This window comes from Trichosurus vulpecula, chromosome 5 (genome assembly GCF_011100635.1).
Source record: "Trichosurus vulpecula isolate mTriVul1 chromosome 5, mTriVul1.pri, whole genome shotgun sequence".
NCBI lineage: Eukaryota > Metazoa > Chordata > Mammalia > Diprotodontia > Phalangeridae > Trichosurus > Trichosurus vulpecula.
The window spans coordinates 270,334,681-270,355,292 of NC_050577.1; the positions used below are offsets into that span (position 1 = coordinate 270,334,681).

General features: G+C 41.9%; 1 protein-coding gene across 4 annotated transcripts in view; it reads left to right on the forward strand.

The window, feature by feature from the left end:
* The window catches only part of CBX5 (chromobox 5), a 40,500-nt gene that overhangs the window by 9,118 nt on the left and 10,770 nt on the right, over positions 1–20,612 (forward strand). The window contains exons 1-4 of one of the 4 annotated variants that reach the window (XM_036762081.1): positions 8,062–8,162; positions 10,095–10,273; positions 15,812–15,998; positions 19,850–19,950. In XM_036762081.1, coding sequence (XP_036617976.1) covers positions 10,137–10,273; positions 15,812–15,998; positions 19,850–19,950 — 425 coding nt within the window. In that variant the 5' untranslated portion in view covers positions 8,062–8,162; positions 10,095–10,136. Of the gene's footprint in view, positions 1–8,061; positions 8,398–10,094; positions 10,274–15,811; positions 15,999–19,849; positions 19,951–20,612 lie in introns of those variants that run through there. The other 3 variants (XM_036762082.1, XM_036762080.1, XM_036762083.1) reach the window with 3 other exon arrangements.

Below are 20,612 nucleotides of genomic sequence, written 5' to 3' on the forward strand. Positions count from 1 at the left end.
ATTAGGTACCTACTATGTGCAGATACTGTGCAAATGGGGAAGGGGGGGAGTTCCTGCCCTCAAGGAGTTCGAATTCTAAAGAGAGAGGGAGGAAGAGGAGAAGGTATCCCATGTGGAGAAGTCAGAGAAAAGTCCCAAATGAGTGCAACCTGGTTAGAAATGAGGAGTTGTTGGAGCTGAGCTCTTTCCTTAAATGGAGGTTTGAGGTTTGTGGCCCCGCTCTGCTATCTGAAAAGGTAGAGTATTTGGCAATTACAAGATCCATTGGTAACTTTGGAAAGAGCAGTTTTCTTTGAATTAGTGAGAGAAGAGGTGAAAACACTTGAGTTCCAGGAATTTAACTGATAAAAGGAGGAGGGTCTATGTGTGGATGGTGGAGGTAGGGTCTAGTAAAGGGTTTTCTCAGTATGGGATAGATGTTTATAGGCATCCGAGAAAGAGGAGTCCATAACTGGGATAATCTGCTACTGGAGAGGATGGGGATTGAATCAAGGATACAGATAGAGGGACTAGCCTAGATGAGGAGAAAAAAGATGAGTAGGAGCAAAGCATGAACATAGAGGGAGTAATCCAGAGCTGGGACTTGGCCAGGTATGAACTTGAAAAAAGAAGGGGCTTAAGAGATTAAAGGTCACTGTAGACTTGAACTAATTGTAGAAAGAGTGATTAAATCAGAATTGATTTAATTAAGATTGAAGATCTGGGTTGGAGGGGTCACTGTAGACTTTAACTGATTGTAGAAAGAGTGATTAAATCAGAATTGGTAGCCTGGGAAAGGGGTGGGTAGATTGAAGATCTGGGTGGAGACTAAATAGATTTAGGGAGGGAGATTATATGATTTCAGAGTTTTCTATCAAAAAAGTCCAATACTTTTTTGGATCATAGGTCAAGTACATAGCCTTCCTTGTGTGTGGCTGAGGTAAAATAAAGGAGTAAATCTTGGGAAGGGCAGATAGAACTGGGCCTGGTGTCAGGAAGACCCCAGATGGAGTCAATGAAGAATCGGGCAGGACTGGAAAATGACTAAATAAGATCTTGAGAGTTAAGAAAATTGGGTAATTGGGAGGTATTCGAAGGAACATCTCACAGGGATGTGGGAAGTCCTTCAATGTAAGGGAAGAATTGGGAGGTCAAAAGGAATCCTTCAACCTTTGAATATTAAAGACTTGACGGCTTACTAGATTTTTTTATCCAGACATGGGGTGGGGGTGGCAGAAGGAATAAGTTATGATTCAGAATAAAAAAGTGGGTTTTGGCAAGTAAAATTCATTGGCATACCCAAATGTGGAGCCAAATAGTTGGAGATTAGCCATGCCTTTAACCTGCTTGTCTAGTAGTGGCCATTGTGTGTTATTTTAAATATCAATCTATCTGGAGCACTGAGCATACTTTTATGAGACTGTGGCACAGTAACTCACACTTAAATGTCAATAGAGACACTTGCAAAGACCTGCAAGGTTCAATAAGTTCTGGTGTGGGTTTGTTTCTCCTGTCATCACCCATTATATTTTTTTTACAGCTTTTAAATTGCTACAGAGAGAAATTGGTCTGGATTGTAATGGATGGTTAAGGAGCTGCCAAGGATACCCTTGTATGGGGTAGGGAAAAGTTCAATACTGTTTTGATTCTATTTATCTAAATTGTAGGCTATGGCTTGAATATAATTCATGTTGCAGATACACCGAAGTGATGGCAAAGCACAAAATTATACTATGTATTGAAGGAATGTTGGCCATTTTTCCAGTCCCTGAAGTTTTATAGTATTTTGAATTACATCTCTCTTAGTTGGGTTATATCAAATTCCTTTCACCTCAGCAACATTTGCAAATCAGCATTTAATTATTTTTGAAATTCCAGGTTTTGGTAAATACAAATCTATTTTTATATCTGTGGCATTCCTGTTATTGGTTAATAAAATGAAAAATCCCAAATTGTGTGCAGTGGCTTAAGCATACCCCTTTTTAGAAGTAGAGGGATGACTAATGACCCTGCTGATCTTCATCCCCAAAGCTGCTGATTTCCAAAACTCCTGCTTGTAATGCGATGTGAGTGTAGATATTAAGTCATATTATTTACTATATAGTTGTTTGTGCTTGAAAAATAGTTATGGTGACAATAATATCAGTGGACTCTTAACTTCTATTTTAACACATTGGGTATGTGGAAATGTAATCTATCAAAGTGACCTTTCCCCCACAATAAAATAGCCAAACAAAAGTGTCACATAACAAATTCCTAATAATCACTAATACTTTCTGTAGGGCTTCACAGTGAGCAAAGTATATTTGATCCTTACAAGATGGTTTAAAATGTAATGGCAGCTATTCTTATCTGTAGATAATGGAAACTGAGGCACAGAATAAATAATTTTAAAGTGCCTACTAGACACTGGGGATATAAAGACAAAAAGATTACTACATTCTGTTTTGTTTTGTTTTTAATAACTTTTCTACATGTTCGACTCTTGTGTGTGACCCCATTTGGGGTATTCTTGGCAAAGATACCAGAGTGGATTGTCATTTCCTTCTCCAGCTCATTTTACAGATGAGAAAACTGAGGTAAACAGAGTTAAGTGACTTGCTCAGTCACACAGCTAGTATGTGTCTGAGTTTAGATTTTAACTCAGAAAAGAAGCCATCCAGCTGCCCTTGAAAAGTTAAGGGATCTGTCCAAGGCCACACAGCTAGCTTCTTCCTGCTAAAATTTTTAATTGTGGTGAAATATAATACCAAAGGGAATTGCTTGTTCTGATCGGGAAATGGCAGGTTCAGGACTCGATCCATCTTGGCCTTTTTCATTTCTCACCCAGGTGTGCCTTTGGATGAGTCTGCCTAGTCCAAAAGCTCTCATTGCTAGAAGGCAGCAGCTGGAAATCATAGTCATAGTCCTCTGCCCGTCTCCATGGTTCCCACAAGTCTCTGCCCCTTGGGTGGTGAAGTTCTTACTTCTTAGGTCTCCCCAGCCTGGGGTCATACTCCATCACTACTTCAAATTTTAGTCAAATGTGTGATTTGTGAGTGAGGCACAAGATCCAGTACAGTTGTTGATTTTAAAAAATATATCCAGAGAATTGTTTAGTTTCTAGAATTAGGATCTAGTTTTAGTAATCTGCTTGTTAAATACTTCATTTCATCAAACTGGACTTTGGGATTACAAACCCAACTAATTTTTGTAGTAGTTTAAGAGGAGATAAATGAAACCTTCAAAGTAGCCTCCTCTTTCAGCTAATTAAAAAATAAGCAAAGTAAACTAGACTGTTTCTGGTATTCCTGGACTATTCCCGTCCACCCTTTATTGGAGGTATAAGTATGCCAGGAGGTGGCCCAAGAAGGAAGGCCTAGATAAACTTAAAAAGATAATTAGTCCCTGGGTAATAGAGTTTCAACTGTAGCTGAAGCTGTGTTTCAGCATGACTTTTAGAAGATCATCTGTAACGATGCTAACCAGAGTTTTTCCTTTCCTGTCACTCCTCTCTGTTAATAAAGTTTGTGTAGTCTATATGTGGCTTGTTAATGACAGGGCTGTTAAAGACCACAGTTAATCTTCCTCCCCAACTCTTTCCTAATCCAGTTTTTTAAACAACCATTTAAATAGCTTTTAACTCCTTGAATTGGGTGCTCTTGGGCTTTTTGGTAGAGGTGGAGTGATAGTTATCAGCTCATTTAACAAAACCTGAGACAACTAGGACAGCTGTGATGTGCATCTCTATGGTATGTTTTTGTTAAAATGCCACACGGCTGCTACTTTGGAAATCATCAATCCAGTGGGAGAAAACATCTTTATAGGTGGTCTTTTACTTTTATGCCGTTTATGTAACATACCCAGGACCATCAGCACTCAATTCCATAAAGAATAAAGAACAGATATGGAGCAAATTAAAGCACTCTTTAAATTTGGGTTCTTTCATGAGCTCATTTCCCTGTCATGAGGCTGGATGGGATAGAATGAAGGACTGGTTATATATTATTAGTATCGTAGATAATATTTAATGTTCACCCACATCATTTGCTCGTCCTCGTCCAGGCTAGGCAGGCTCTCTATCCCCTAGAGTAGGAGAGTAGATGAAGGCCCCAGTCTAACTTAACCATCCAAGATTTTTTGTTGTTTCATTTCTCCCATGTGGTAAAGAAGTTTTATTTATAACCTTTTCCTTTCCTGACATTTAACTTTGGACATTTTTTACTAATGATGATGTAGAAAAGATGGCGTATTCTTAGTGGACTAGCAGAGATTTTATTGAAACCTTTTAAAAAACTATCAAGGCATCATTGTAGTCTATCTTTTATAGTAGTTAGCCTGTCTTCTTCCCTAAAAGAGCTGTCTTTGGCTTGCCTGGTGGTGCAAAGCATGCTAACAGATGCCTTATTTTAAACACTACCAAGCTTCCCTAAAGACAAGCTTAAGGACATACACTGCCATCCGTCATGGAGAGGTAATGAAAATGTGTTCCACATGTGGCCTAAGACAAGCCACAAAAGGATCTGGCATTGAAAGCAATGACCGAGAAGCAAAAGAATAAAGTAAAATTAGTATAAATGCTAGAGGTCTAATGTGGGTAGTTCTATAGTTCAAGGATTGGTTTGTTGTTCTCTTGAAAGAACCAACCATGAAATTCATTGTTAACTTCCCCACCCTTCTCGACAGTCTTCTCTATGTCTGATTGATGAGGATTAACTGATATTTAAAAAATTCTTTACCTTTTTGTCTTATAGGTCCTCTTCCTTTCCCCACTTCCCCAGCTAACCCCTTCTCCTTTTTGGAGAATTCATCCCTTGAATGATCTTGCTTGTCAGCATCTTGGAATGTGAAGTCTAACTGTGCCTGGCTATAAAAGCCCTTTGATATCTTCCTGGTGGTTAGCTTACTGGCAGTCTGGCTCAAGTGCTTTCTCCCAGCAGACTCCTGGAAGGAACAAACCTAGTGTTCAGAGGTCTGTGTGGCAAATTCACCTCATTGCTGAACCAAAGCCTTGATAAAACCTGACAGTACCCTTAGCCTCTCTTGTCCCTTGGGGTCCTAGCTGCCGGAATTGATCTATGGATGATGCCTTTACCAGAAAGCTCTCCACCAGTGCTCAGGAGAGAGAGGGTCGAGAGCTGTTTTGCTTGAAAGACTTTCTCTAGAAACATGAGAAGCATCAGGCCCATCCCATGGCAATTTCCACAAGGATAAGGTTGCACTTGGATGCTTGTCCTCAATTTCTTCCTGCATGGTATCTAGAATCCACCTTAATCACTCCATCATCCTGCCAGCAACTGTCTCATTTCTCATGCTGGTGAGTTGCCTCCTCCCATGCTCATTGTGAACCTCCAGTCTTGCTGCTTTATTTGGTGCAGGCCACGGCCCTTAAATTGTCCGTCCAGCTTTGTGTTTCATTTGACCCTAATACACTGGGTTGAGCTGTCTAGGAGAGAATTATGTCCCCTTGGCTGTCTGAGTGCATTTCTCATTTCTCACTGCTGCTCCTGAGCAGATCTGTAACTTCAAGGTTAAGATAAGACACATTCCATCAGAACCATGTCGTCATCCTTGCCAGCTTCTGATCTGTGACTGTCCGGGAGATTTACTGGACAACTGCATGCCATTCTTTACGGCATATTAGGGTTGGACTCTGACTCTTGGAAAAAACTCAAGAGTTGATCTGTTGTCAGCTGTTGCAGAACCTGTTTCCCAAAAGGAAAGGGCCACTGCCCCAGTGGCCCTTAGGCATTTCTTAAAGGTGCCCCTAGAGGAGTGAAATGACCAAGGCTGCCTCTCCCTCCCTCCCAATTTAGTGGGGAGAGGGATGGGAACAGAGGGGAGGTTCAGAGCTTTGTGTGTTTCTCCCTTTGCAATTGTTTTTTTCCTTTCCTGAATGTTCCCACAGAATTCACTGCTGCTGACATTTTCCTCCACCCTCTTACTCTTATACTACCAGTTGCTATTAGTTACTCCTTTCAGCCTGCAGTCCCCAAAGCAGTTCTGACTCTCCAGTACTGGTGATGAGTGTTTTTGCCTTTGAGATCTGAACATACCTGGGCTTGTTCTCTGAAGGCTTATTAGTTCCTGCTGCTTCAAAGAGCCTCACTTCCCAAATCTACTGTTGTTCCTCTTTTGTTGCTGCCTTTATTTGTTTAGCTCTAAGGGTTACTTTACCCCTCAGCATGTGATGTAGTTTAGCAGTTCTGGAATTTAGAAGGTCAGAGATGTCCTGCTGCTGTTCCAACAGGATCCTAGCATACCCTTACCCTACTCTTCTCTTTCAGCCTTTTGGTTTTCATTTAAACTTATTGCCTTGTTGGGAAGGAAAGAGTGGGAAACAGGTGGTTCATTTTCTAGGTAGGGAAACTGAGGCTCACTGTACTCACATAGCAAGTTAATAATTCTTATTTCTAAAGCAGTGCTTTGCCCACATTCCTCAGCTCAAAGCTATAGAAGAATTAGTAAGAAAAGGCAAGATTGGTACAATCGCTTGACTTGTGCTAAGTGGAAACTTCTGCAATTTTTATTCCATGGATTTCCTTTTTATATCTTGTCATTTCTGCAATGCCCCAGAGTAATTTTCTTTTTCTTAACAATTTCAATAAGTAATCACCAGCCCCTGATTCCTCACATTTGAGTATTTCTATTGTCCATATACCTTTTCTTTCCTTCCCTTCTAACTCTGGCAGCATCTTCCTGCTCTAAAGACAGGGCCTGTGAGCCACAAAAGAATCTCAGGGGTCCACAGGATGGATTCTTTAGAGCTAGGAGAAATGATTTATAGAATTCCAAATTTGCTGGTGTTTTTCTCTTTCCTCTTTGTCTCCATTGGCCTTCCTTTTCTCATGTGTTTGTCCACTCTTAATAATTTTATTAAGATTTCAGAAGCATAGCCTTGAGCCAAAAGAAAACACCAGAGATTGTACATGAAAGATTTACTTTTTACCCTCATAGTAAGTAATCTAGGTAAGCAGTGGATTGAGCTCTGCCTTTGGATACTTTCTTAATTGTAAAATGAAGATAACAGCCCCTACCTCCCAAGCTGTTTAAGGATTAAATGAGATAACATTTGTCGAGTTTTTAGCACAATGCCTGACACATAATGGGTGCTTTAATAAATGCTTCTTTTTCCCTCATTTCCTTCTTTATTAGTTAACATAACCAGATTCTTTTAACCAAAGGAAAAGTGGTAAATCCAAGGTTTATTTTTTAGTATTAAGAGCCTTAGCTTTTCTTTCTTCACAGTGAACCTAATTAGTGTCATGGGACCTGAGTTCAAATTATGGCTCTGCCATTTTTGTCTTTGTGACCTTGGACAAGTCATTTAACTTTTGTGGGCCTCAGTTTCCTCATCTGTAAATTATAGGCTTTGGGCTCCTAGGCTGCTTCATAAGTCTCATCCTATGATTGATCTGGAAAGCCTCCTATGGGGTCAGATTAAGAGGAGAGCAGCGGTAAGGTTGTCTCTCTCCCCTATCCAGAGTCACACCCCTTCAGACTTAAGATTCCTTCTCTCCAGCAGTTTTAATTCCCTGGTTTTGGCTTCGGGGGCGGGAGAGGACGGTAGTGGGAGGGAGAGTTGTTCGAGGGCTGACCCTCCCACTCCCCTGCCCCTACCCCCAGCTGAGCTTTGAAAATCCCACTTGGAGCACTTTTCCCTGGGAAGTGGCCTGCCCAATTTGAGCCTTGGTTTCCTTGCCTGTAAAATGGGGGTGAAACCTCCTGTCTTCCTCCTTCTAGGGTAATTGTGAGGCATAAGTGAGAATGTCTTGAAAGTCCTTGCAAACCTTTGCTGTGCTTGTTACGCCAGCCGTTAAGTATTTAAATTTGGTTGGTTGTTCCCCCAAAGTCCAGACGAAAAAATTTGTGTTTTCCAAACGGTTTGATTTGGTGACTTGTTTTCTGAAGAGAGTCTAGGTGTAGACTTGAAGCAGTCCTGCCGCCTGGGGCCCAGGGAGGCGCCAGCCAACCTCTCCTCCCAGTTTTTACTGAAAAGGAAAGTTCAGCCTTTTAACTTTTCCGACCGCCTCTCCCCCTCGAGTGCTGCTGCCAGTTGCCTTGGCAACGCACCGTGGCAGCTGCGCAGTGGCGCCTAGACAGCTGGGTGGGGGCGGGGGAGCTGCCACCCCGCCAGGCCCCAGACCTGGGAGGGGAGGCCCCTCCTATTAGCCCAGAGGGAAAGAAAGAGCTGGGGAGATCCGGTAGGTAAAAGAGGGGGCCATCATTCTTCTTGCCCCGTTTGGGCCTCTTTACTGCCTGAATGTGCAAGGGGAGCTTTTTCTCAATGCTCCCTCTTCAAACTGAACCGAAACAAATGTAAATCCCTCTTTTCCCTGGTGAGGCAAAAAGAGGCCGTGGCCACAATGCAGTTAAACACAGAGCTGGTTTTAACCCCAGCGCTCTGACCCAAACTGCCATGCTCCCGGAAATTCCAAGGTGAGTGGGGGGAGCAGGGGGGTGCTCTGCTGGAACATGACATTTCCTGTCTCTGCTGAGGTCGGTGTCTGCTTGCTTTTATTGGTCATTTTTTATTTCAAATAAACCACATTTCTCCCTGGAGAAGCTTAAGGAGCTTTTCCAAACTGATGGAGAATGAATTTTTAAATGCCCCTGCTCCCTTTTCCTTTTCTTCGTTTCCTTCCCTTCCCACCTTCTCTTACCCCCAGTATGCAAGAAACTCTGTTGAGTTTCACTCTAGGAACAATGCTGGGTGGGGAGTATTTGTGGGCAAACCAGGACTCCTTTTGGGCTGGATTTTTAAATCCCAGGAGTTGTAATTTCTAACTATACATAGATTACTTCTTCCTTAATTTTGTTTATTTGAAACTAATTCATAAAAGCAATTTCCACAGCTACCTGCTTTTTTTCCCTCGTCAACTCAAGTCATAATGATTATCCTGTCTTAAAGCATAACCCTTAAGAGCTGTCCTCTCCACTTTTCTGGAATGATCTTTCGGCCAGAAAGGAAATTTTGCTTTTCTTGGAGCACACAGAAGCACCTCTAAAGATGACAGCAAAGATAAAATGGAGTTTTGCCAAGGGAATAGTTTTGCTTACTAACCCTTATCGCAAACAGTAGGGACCATTTAACACAAATAGAAACCCCAAAATTGTGATGGTGATGATGATGATGATGATGATGATGATGATGATGATATGACCTGGCAGTTTAAAAACTTGATTCTCTGTTGAAACACCACCTAGAGTACATATTTCTATTTGTGTTCCTTTGCTGTACCTTTACTCTAGAGTCTAGCTTATGAATAGCCTCTCTGTATTTCTAGTTCCCATGTTGAAGCTTCAGACTGGAGGTCTTCTCTTCTTCCTCCTTGGCTCAAGAGTTAACTTCATTTGAAGAGAGGAAAATTGCCTCCTAAGCTGTTTGTACTGGTTTAGCCTTTGGAATTACTAAATAGATCATCATCTTCTCCTTTAATTTCCTGTGTCTAATATCTAAGCATTTCCCCCTTACCCTCTCTCCCATACTTAGGGGAGGTAGGTTTGCAGAGTTTGAAAGGTGAGGGTAGAGAGAGGTGTTGAGATATCAACTTCCCTTTTGTAGGTTAATATCCCTAGGGAAACAAACTTAGGTTGCTTAAGGAAGTCCCTAAATTGTATTGCTAAAGAGCCATTGTTCTAAAATTAAGGGCCTGGTCAAAATTATTAGAGTAGGAAAAAAATTATATTTTGTGGCATTAATTTTTTTTAAAGAATTGCATTCTTTAAATGCAGTATGGCTTAAGTTGCCCCAGGCAGGTTTTGAGGTGATCTGGTCTGTAGGCCATAATTTTCAGAATGCAGGTTTTTCATGTACTTTTTTTTTAGTTTCTTGGCTTGAATTTAGGCACCAAAATAGGCAAGAGTGTTCACTTTGGGTGAATATAAGCCACTGAGGACTGATTAGGCTGGCCTTCAGGGCCCATGGTAACCTCTAATTACAATTTTGGAGAAAAGGGTTTGAGGGTAGAGTTGTTTGGAGTTAACCCATTTATCAATGGACTTCTTAGAGCTCATCTCTGAAACTATTTGTTTAGAGACACAAGACTCAATTGCTCAGTTTCCCTGGAGGCAGAGATTGAAAAAGCATAAGCCCTCACCGTGGGTCCTAACTGCCTTGCCCTTCCCATTTGCAGGAACCGGGTGGCCTTAGTCCTTCAGGTGAAACATCGTGCGCTATGGGAAAGAAAACCAAGCGAACAGCTGATAGTTCATCTTCAGAGGATGAGGAGGAGTACGTCGTGGAGAAGGTGTTAGACAGACGCGTGGTTAAGGGGCAAGTGGAATACCTACTCAAGTGGAAAGGCTTCTCTGAGTAAGTCCCTTCTTTCTCTCTCTCTGTCTGTCTGACATTAGTGCCCTAGGGATCTACATTGATAAAGGTTTCTTTGGTCCTCTTTTCCCCAATTGCTGGGAGTCAGGGAGTATAGTGAATAGAAAGTCGGACTAGGAATCAAAAGAATCTGCTTTTACTTTTTTTAGCTCACTTGAGGCATCAGCCTTGGTGTGAGTGCCACAGTTTCCTCTGAAATGATAACTGGTATTAAGTACTATGAACTTTTGAGGAGAAAGATAACCATATGAGGAATTTTTCTTTGCTGGGAATGGGGAGTCAGTTCAGGTAGGGAGGTCTCTATTTAACCAACACTAGGAAAAATCTTTGATATCCAGGTGATTTAAAAATTAATTTGAACTCACTCTAGAGAGCTCTTTGTAGACAAAATGGTTCTAGACCTTGCCATAGGGCAAGTTGCCGAGGTTTTCATCTAAACATCCCATAGGTGTCTCAAATTCATGTCTAAAACAAAGCTTATCTTTCCATAAAACCTTTCCCCACTTTTAACTCCCTTTTTCTTTTGAGAGCATACCATTGTTCCAGTCACCTAGGTTCCCAACCTCACAACCATGTTCTAACCTTCCCTCTCTCTTAGGCCTCATAGACAGTCAGTTACCAAGCTTTCCTCTAGATCCAGACAGATCTAGCAACTCTCACATCCTGACCAGCCTAGTTCAGGCTCTCAGACATCTCCTCTATACTTTTCCAGTAGAATCCTAACTGGTCTCTCTGCCTCCGGTAGCTTCTCTCTCCAGTCCATCCTCCTCACTGCTGGCAACTCAAAATTCCTAAAATGTAGGTCTGACTGTGCTCAAGAAATTCCAGTGGCTCCCTCTGGCCTTTAACCAGATACCAACTCCCCTTCTGCTTGTCTTTTAAAACCCTTCCCAATCTAGCCCCAGTCTACATTTCCAGGGTTATTTTATATTCATCTTATTCACATATCCTTATGTTCCAGCCAAATGGGCCACCTTGCTGTACCATCCTTGCACCCTAACTTGTCTCCCATGCCTAGAATGCATTCCTAGGATCATGGAACTAGAACTGGAGAGAACCTCAAAACCATCTCTTCCAGTCCCCTCATTTTGCAGTGGAGAAGGCAGAAGCTCAGAAGCATTAAGTGATTTACCCAAAGTGGCCCGAGCAGGATTTGAACCCATATCCCCTTGTACCACCCCTCCCACTGTACCACACTATTCCCTCTTCACCTCTGTCTCTTAGACTTCTTAGTCTTTCATACTTCTGTTCCAGTGCTATCTCCTACAGAAAGCCTTGCCCCATCACTCCAGTTCCTTGTGCCTTCTCCCTGGAAATGATTTTGTATTTTATTGTACATGTTCTGTGTTCCTGACCCTCCCTCTCTCCTTTTCCCATTTATCTTTTAATATCCCCAGCACCTAGCAGGGTGCCTACCTATCAATTCATTAAGTGCTTGTTAAATTGAACTGATTGCTATTCTCTTCTTTTTAAAGGAACTCTGGTTATGAGAGCTTGGGGAATGTTTTTATGCTGCACTTATGCACTTAAAATGCTCTCTTTATGCCTTTCCTTCCACTAACAACCCCTCTCCTGCCCCCCACTAAACTATAACCTCCATTGAGGGCAAGCAGCCATGATCTCCAAATTTTTATATATTCCCTTGACTTAGCATACTCTTAGGTGATCCATAAATGTTTGAATCAATATCTGTCCTTACTCTATATTGAAACTGTTCTTCTTCCAGGAGGGGGGGGGCACCACTTACAAGAGAACTAGAACTTGAGGTAGGTGTAGACACTTTTCTTGATTGGACGTGACTAGGAACCATGAGGTCTTATACAGAGTCCTTGGAGACTGTCCAAAGCAATCAGCTACAGCCTTTGGATAGAATCAGAAGAGAGGGGGGAATATCGAGGCTCACTGGGGAAAGCGCTGCTTCTGGACGCAGAGGAGCCCAGTTTAGATCCCACCTCTGATGTTTAGCCTTACGTGATCTTAGACAAGACACTCAACCTCCTTGGATCCCAGTTTCCTCATCTGTAAACTGGGGGGAATGGAACTGGATAGTCTTTGAAATCCTTTTGAATTTCAGATATCTGATCCCCTGACCCTCAAGCTGCCTGAAGTATTGAGAAGAAAGAAAGGAGGGAGGGAGGGTAAAGAGGCAATGGAGTTGTTCTTCTGACTGGAGAAGGTGGACATCCAGGCCTAGGTGCAGATGTCCTCCCTGTTCTGATTCTTTATGCTTGACAAGCAGCTTTCAGATGTGTGGTTAGAGAAAGGTAACAGCAACCTTGAGGCATTTCCTGACCATTACCCTTTTCCTGAGCCCTGCCTGATGACCTGGAGTTTATGGGTGAACGCATTGCTATAATGATGAAGAACTCCAGAGGGAGAAACTCCCAACATTTCTCTCCTTAACTTGATTAAGTGGGAACTGATTCAGTGAACCAAATAGAAAACCTGTTCATATTTGGAGAAAGCCGTGATAGTTCTAGAATTTGACCTACACTATTCAGTTGGACAACTACGGAGATAAAGATGTTCATTTTAACCTAATAAAGCAAAGTTACCATTGGCTCCATTTTACAGATGTTGGAAAATTACTGAATTAGATGGTCATCTTTTTTAAAATATTTTTAAACTCCCAGACATCATTTTAGTTTACAGATTCAAGCTCTCTTATAGCCATCGCTGGGTAAGCGTTAAAAGCCAAAGAACTTCAACCTCAGGAAAGACTTGAGCCATTGCCAGTTGTGAAAATTCACTTCACCAAATATTTATTAAGAATCTGCTCTGTGTGAGGCTCTGCTCTAGGTACTGGGGACACAGACAGAACAATCCTGGTCCTTCAGGGGTTTGTGTTCAGTTAGGTGGCTCTAACCTGTATCCATGTAGGTACATGCAGAGTAATTCAAGGAGGGAGAGAGTGAGGTTAACAGGAGCATCCAGAAAGGGCTTGCTCCCAAACTGAATTGTGGAGGAAGCTGGGGGTTGACTTAAGCAGCAGAGGAGTGCACGTTTGCAAAAAACCCAAGGTGGAAGAGGTCAACTGGAAAGGACCTTAGAGTCCTAAAGGCTAAGGACTGTGTGCTTCATCATAGAGGCAATAGGGAGTCACTGAAGGTTTTGTAGCAGTGGCTGTGACATGGTTCCTTATGTTTTAAGGATAGGGACTGGAGCTTTGATTTCATTGGTGTAGGAAACTCCATTTGGGTCAGCTCCCTCTTTGCAATTGAAGAGTCTTATGGATGCCCAGACTTGCCCAAGGTCATACCACCAGGACATGTCAGAGGCAGGACTGGAATCCAGGGCTTCCTGACTTCCTGGCTTACTTTTTCTCCACTCTACCAGAGTTGTCAAACTCAAAGAGAAACAGATTCGTTATTTCGTTAAACATTTCCCAATTACATTTTCATCTAGTTCCAGCTGTACTTGGGAGTTTTACTCTACCATGCTCCCTCAGATATGTTTTAAAAGTAGCAGACTTAGTAGCTGTTTGACGTCCCTTTTGTGTCTACGAGATTCAAGCATGAGTTTAGTGCTTGTACGAACTCAATCCATAATATTAGGTGCACATGAGAAAAATGGGTGGGAATCTAGGGAGATATTCCCTTTCCCACCAGGCAGCGCCTGTATGGTCTTGGCTTTCCCCTGAAGCCTGTCCTCGCTGTAGGCATACTTCCTCAACTCCCCAATTTCAAGAGTGAGAAATGGTCTACCTTTTACAAAAACTCTGTGGAATGAGTTTTGTCAATTTTATAAAGGGAGAGGGGAACTGAACTTCAGAGGGGGTGAGGGGACTAGTTTCTGGTCACATACCTTTTTGAGTCAAATCTGGGACTCAGCCCCAAGTCTGTCTTATGTCAAGTTGAAGGCTCTTTTCATTGCCACATTTGTAGTTACTCATTAACGTTAGGCCCTGGAGGAACAGAGAGTAGTAAGATGCTATCTTGCTGTAACGATGTGGGTGACTTTTTAGTTCTCACTGGTGGTTTCTTCAAATAAAGGGCTTGAGTGAATGTGTAACTTGGTTGCTTAAATTGTCTGACACTTAATACTATGGGATACAAATTAAAACATAAACTGGGTATTTTTAGGATAATTATGAATCCAATGGAACACTGATAGAAATGCATTCGAAGTCATTGATAGGTGATCTGAAACCTTTGGACATGAATCTTCTATACCATGTTTCAGACCTAGATAAAGGTAGAGGAGGTAGGCTTTTTTTTTTTTTTAAGCTTCCTCACCCTGACTGGCAATTATACTTAAGGTTTTCTAAAGATTACAAAATGCAGAGATTGTGCAAAGTTTAGGATTTATAAATAAGGTCTTTGGTGAACTCTTTGTCAGTAGCCTCTTTAGGAGACTGGTTAGATATGGTAGTCTTTCAAAAACAGAAATTTGGGCCCATTCAGATAGGTATCTTTTCTTGTCCTGATGGTTTGTGTAATGCTTGGTAAGTCCCGTACTGATGCATCATTTCCTCTGGGAATGATCAACATCTTTTAAGATCTTTGAATTTGGGGGGAAGTTATGGGGAAAACCTTCACAACTAAGGAGGGGAGATTCAGTGTACATTTAGTCTACACCAGGAGAATCAGTCCAAGTGATTCTGAAATGGGTTTGAACTCAGTGAACTCTTTGTTGTTCTTAGGCTATTATCTGTACCATAGGGCAAAGCTAGCAAGGGATTCTTAAGTGGCATCACTATATTGTTTCCTTCAAGAGCCTGGTTACTGGAGCCCACAGGGTATATTCAATACTTCCTGCCTGTAGGATGGGACTGTTTAACCTGTGTTGGTTAGAGTCATTCTTTCTTAGACTGGGAATAGAGACTTTCTTCAAAGAAACACCCAAGAACAACCTTTTAGTGGAAACTAGGTGTGGATTTCGATTTCGATACAGGAAAGTGATGGTAGTTTATTATGCTAGCTTTGGTTAGGGGAAACAAAAAATGCCTAGTTTGACTTACCTTGATGATTCCTTATACTTCTCAAATACTAACTATATGTGGGATTTTTGTTTCTTTGGGACAGAACCATGAATTTTATTAACTAAATGAAAGGTGGAGACTATTTCTCAGTTGTGCATTCAATTCAACACATATTTCAGAGCTCCTGTGCCCAGAGTTCTTTGCCAGGGCAATAGGCAAAAAATTCATCATGCAGAACAACCCCAGCCCCAGTTGACGGAACTTATTTATTATGTTGATTTTCCTAGCATACAATCTTACTCAGGCTCCCTCAGCGCCACAGAATGCAAAGCCCACCGTGACAGAGAGTGTGAATTCCCCCCAGCCCCCCTTCACATCATACTCCATGAGGCTGATCACCACTCCCTTTAACAGTCCTTTTGATTTAACTCTTATTGGTGTTTCTTGATGAACACAGGGACAATGGTGTGAGCGCAGACACGATTTGCCGCTGATAAGCGGCTAACATTTTACCATCATGTCCTTTCCCTGCAGCAGCTCTTCACCAGTCATGGTAGTTTTCTCACTCTTGCTTTCTTTCTCCTTCCCTTTTGTCCCAGGGAACATAATACCTGGGAGCCTGAGAAAAACCTGGATTGCCCCGAATTGATCTCAGAGTTTATGAAAAAGTACAAAAAGATGAAGGAAGGTGAAAACAACAAGCCCCGGGAGAAGTCAGAAAGCACCAAGAGAAAATCCAGCTTTGCCAACAGCGCTGAAGAGATCAAGTCAAAAAAAAAGAGAGAGGTGAGCTGGCATCTCATCTTCTTTTCTTTTTCTTTCCTTTTCTCTTTGGAACTTGTTTAACGGGATCTGATTTCGGCCCTGTTAGCTCTCTTCCCAGAATCCCTGGCTGAGGGTGAAACACTGGAACAAAGAGCTTTCAGGGAGGAATCTTGTCTCCTCCTAGCGCCCCCTTCTGGCTGAGAAGAGACACTGTGGTCCCGTTTGGCCACAGCTCTTTGTAGTGGCTGTTTTTCCGTAGAAGGCAGAATATGATGGTCCCAGGGAGGGTATGGGTTGGTGAGTTTTTGATGATGGGAAAAGGCTTTGAAAATGTCCGAAATGTCACTCTGCTCACCTTCCCACTTTGTCATTATTATGGTACTATTTAACTATTAGGCCAGGAGTTCTTGTTATATTGTTTCAGTTTGGCTCTGCCTAGTCCTGAATTTCATCTAGTTAGCTGTTCAGTTTCCCTGGTTAGCTAGCACAAGCTGGGTTTTGACCTCATGCTCTATACACCTTAGGATCTTAAAATTTCTGAGACGGGAGTCTAGTCTTTGCATGAATCTCTTCTTCGCTGCCCTTCTCCCTCACTTCCCACCCTCAAAACTCCCCCAAAACAAAGGACAGACATGACACCCTCCTGGTTAATAAAATACATTATCTGTTCATTTCCTCTAAGTCTTTTGATATCACCTCCATTAATAGCTACATAGATCTGCACTCTGTTTGGTTAGCAATCTTTGAAGGAAGTAAAGTATAGTGAAAGCTTCCTAATTTGGGAATTCTATGGAAGAAAGCAATTGCTTGAAGTCTTTTTGTCCTCATCTCTGTTACTCTGAGTATGTGGTTAGATAAGAGCAGGGCAGGTATCTTTTACAGAGCCACCAATTCTTATTCCAAGAAAGTAATAAAGGTCATTTCTTAGGCATTTGTAGCCCTCAGCATTTTTAGGTGATCTGGTAGAAATTTACCTTACTGGATGGCTTTTATTATAAGCACCAAAGTAATTCTTGCCTCCTGGTAGGACAGAAAAAGAGATCGCCTTTATCCAGAATTGAAATGAATTTGAAAGATGAGGCTCTGCAAATAGGAATGGGCCATGGGTTAAGTGTCCCTCTTTATATACTGCCTTATTTGAAGGGTCATACTTGTCCTATTCTAACAAGTTTGAACATCCTAGTGGCATGGTACTAGGGACTTCACTGTGTCTTCCTTCTCTCTTTAGAAAGGGAAGTTTTGTGACTTTTTTCCTCCATCTTTCATATCTCATGGCAGGTAGGAGCAGAGTGGGGGGGATTCTCCTATAACCCGTCTTAGGCTTGGAAAAGTTAGGGAGCAAAAAGTGCCTAGCTCTGAGCTTTTTAACAAGCCATTGATTGGCAGCCACTGCTTTCTCAGCCCAGTGTGGCTGTACTAAAAGGAATGGCTTGGCCTCAAGCCACTGGCCAGGGCACCACATTCAGAATGGAGCTGACCTTGAAAACTACCCTCAGCATCCTCTGCTTCTCACCTCTCATCTGGGGGCCCCTGGCGGCATTCTCAGTAGTGCTAGCACATGGCAGGCAGCTGGAATGATCGGCGAGTGTATGTTTTAAAGGTACAGGAGGGGATTGCATTTCTTTCCTTAAACCACCACAGAAGAAATTTGTTAGTCGGCATTATGCCTGATTTAAGATTACTGCCTGTGTGATGATTTTAGCATTTTCCTCGCCTCAACTCCTTTTTAGCAGCTTGAACATTTTTCTTCCATTTTTTTCTCCTTCCCTCCCTATGTGGCAAACTGTTTTCAGCCGCCTGCTATGATTTACAGCTCAGTCCCTGTGCCAGCATTCCAGCTGTGAGCAGCTGTGTGCACATCTGGGAACTTTCTCCCCTTCACTCCTCCCCCCCCACCCAAAAAAAAAAGAGCTATGTTCTAAGAGCCAGCATCTCCCTTGATCCATGGAGTTTCCTTCTCAAACGAGGGTTCTGTTGGGACCCTCTGAATCCTTTATGCTTTGTTTCTCCCAGAAGAGGGAGAAATGAGTATCAAATTAAAGATTTTATTATGAAAATGAAGCACTAGAGATTTCGTTTTTTCAGGTAGGCTCTTCAAATCTGGTTACATGTTGCTACTCAATAGGTTAACAATTATAATCCTGTAACAGACTTGAAAATGAGCTTTTAAAAAATTCATGATCTGTGAATTTCAACCATCAACTTCCTAACAGCCAAGTGTGCAACTAGGGCTGACGATTGAGGATAGACTGGAGAGAACAACTCCGAATAATCCCTTAGTGAATTAACAGTGACCTCATCGCTCCTACTCTGCATCCATCTCCATCCTGGAATGTAGACAATAAGTTCTGAAGCAGGAGGGGGCCAGGGCCAGGGCCAGGGCCGGGGCCGGGGCCAGTGAGACACAGAGGGAATGGAGTGTAATAAGATATAGGTGTGGAGGGTGAGTTCCTCTGCATCTCAGTGCCATAAATCCTGTGGCCGTTCTTATATTAGTACAGCTAATTGTTGGGTGACTGTTGGAAAAGTAATATTGCAAGTGGCAGATATTATTTGTGTCTGACAGTAGATTCCACACCAGTGGTCCACCACTTCTGTTGAGAAATGAATTTTCTCATTGGTCCCCTGGAACTAAGGTGGGTCATTGCATTTAATCTGATTTTTCTGTTGTCTGGTAGGTTTTTTAGTATACATTATTGTGTATGTTGTTCATCTGATTCTGCTTTTTCCTCTTTATCAGTTCAAACAAAAGTCCTGCTCTGAGGCGAGGTCTTTTCCTAGTAAATACAATCTGTGGATATGAACGGTGTAGTGACTTTTCTTGTGTAATTCTAGGTTGTTTCCCAGAATGGTTGGACTACTTCACAGCTCTGCCAGTATTATAGTAGGAGAAGTGACTTTTCTACTTTTCCACAGCTTCTCCAGCATTGGCTATTTTTTATCATCCTTGTCAGTTTGATGGCTTTTGGGTGAAATCCCAGAGATGTTTAATTTAATTTTTTTATTATTATTGATTTGGAGTGGTTTTTTTTACATGGTTGTTGACACTTTGCATTTTTTTTCTTTTGAAAACTGTTTCTATCCTTTGACCTCTTCTCTATTGGGGAATGACTTTTCATCAGGACCTTTCATTCTGGAAAGATGAAAGTTCAAGAACACAAAGGGAGGTGGTCCTTGTTTCACATCCTAAAATGCTCAAACTAAGGGGCTTGATGTTTAAAGGAAATAGTTGTAGAACAAATAAAAGGCACTCATGTAGCAGAGAGTAAACTTAGGGAGCTCATCGATAATACATTTTAAATTTATCATTAGAGGAATTGAGGGCTATTTGGCACCTGTCTCTTACCTTTTGAAGGTAGCCCTGCCTTCTTATAAAATGGCTTCATGTCCTAGTACCATCCATAGTACATCTAGAGGGACCATTGATCCAGAGCACAGCCCCTTAGAGATAGTAGTAAATGTTCAGTAGGGATCTACTGAATGGAAACTGAGGGCAGCTAGGTAGTACAGTAGATAGAGCATCTGGCCTGGAGTCAGGAGACCTGGGTTCAACTAACTCTGTGGCTCTGGACGAATCAGCTAATGCTGTTTGCCTCAGTTTGTTCATCTGTCAAATAAGCTGGAGAGAATGGCAAACCACTCCAGTATCTTTGCCAAGAACACCTCGAACAGGGTCACAAAGAGTTGGGTATGACTGAAAACAACTGAATGGAATCAAGAAGCCCCTTCCCAGAATTATAAATGGAAGTTTTAAATAATTTGAGCGGGTGAAAATGTCTTCAGCTTAACTTAGGTTGCTCTCAGTGGATCAGAGAAATGATCGGTGGTATTCTTTCACCCAAGTTGTAATGCCTCCACTTTTGTGTTTGTAGCAGAGCAATGATATTGCCCGGGGCTTTGAGAGAGGACTGGAGCCAGAAAAGATCATCGGGGCAACAGATTCCTGTGGAGACTTAATGTTCCTAATGAAATGGTGAGAGTTTGAGTCTCTTTAGTTCAGCAAGCATTTACTGAGTCTCTGCTGTCACTGTATCACAGGCATGGTCCTGTGTTTTAGGGGTACAGAGAGAAAAGAGAAAAAGTTTTGTCACAGGCTTGAATTTATACGTAAAATAGAGCAACATTCAGCATTTCTGAACTCAAGAATGTTGATTATCTTCAGGGATCCTTAACCCTTTAAATGTTCTTAGAGAGTCCCCCAAATTAAATTGATTCCTATTTTTTCTGGCAATGCACTTCTGGTCTAGGAATATTAAAAAGGCAATCCTCCAGCTTCACTATTAGGACAAACTTTTCCAGTAGAGCACGTGCTATTTACCAGGGTAACTGATATTGTTACTCATGTAGTATTATGTAACTAGTCTTTTTTTGTGATCAGAATATGTCATACTCTATCATGAGACCTGGTGTGGCTTGGAGAAGCCAAGGCTGACTGAGGCCTCTAGCCATTATTAAGGAAGAGATTTTCAAATTATGAGATTAAAAAGAAAACAACTGTTTTCGCAATCAGCATTATTAAATCCAGTACTGTCCAAAGTTATCCCATCCGGAAGAGGGAATGGCTCTTAGGAGAGAGTGAAGTACTTCCTCTCACCTCTGTTCCAGCTTTGCTTCAGAGATACAAGGTGATTTATG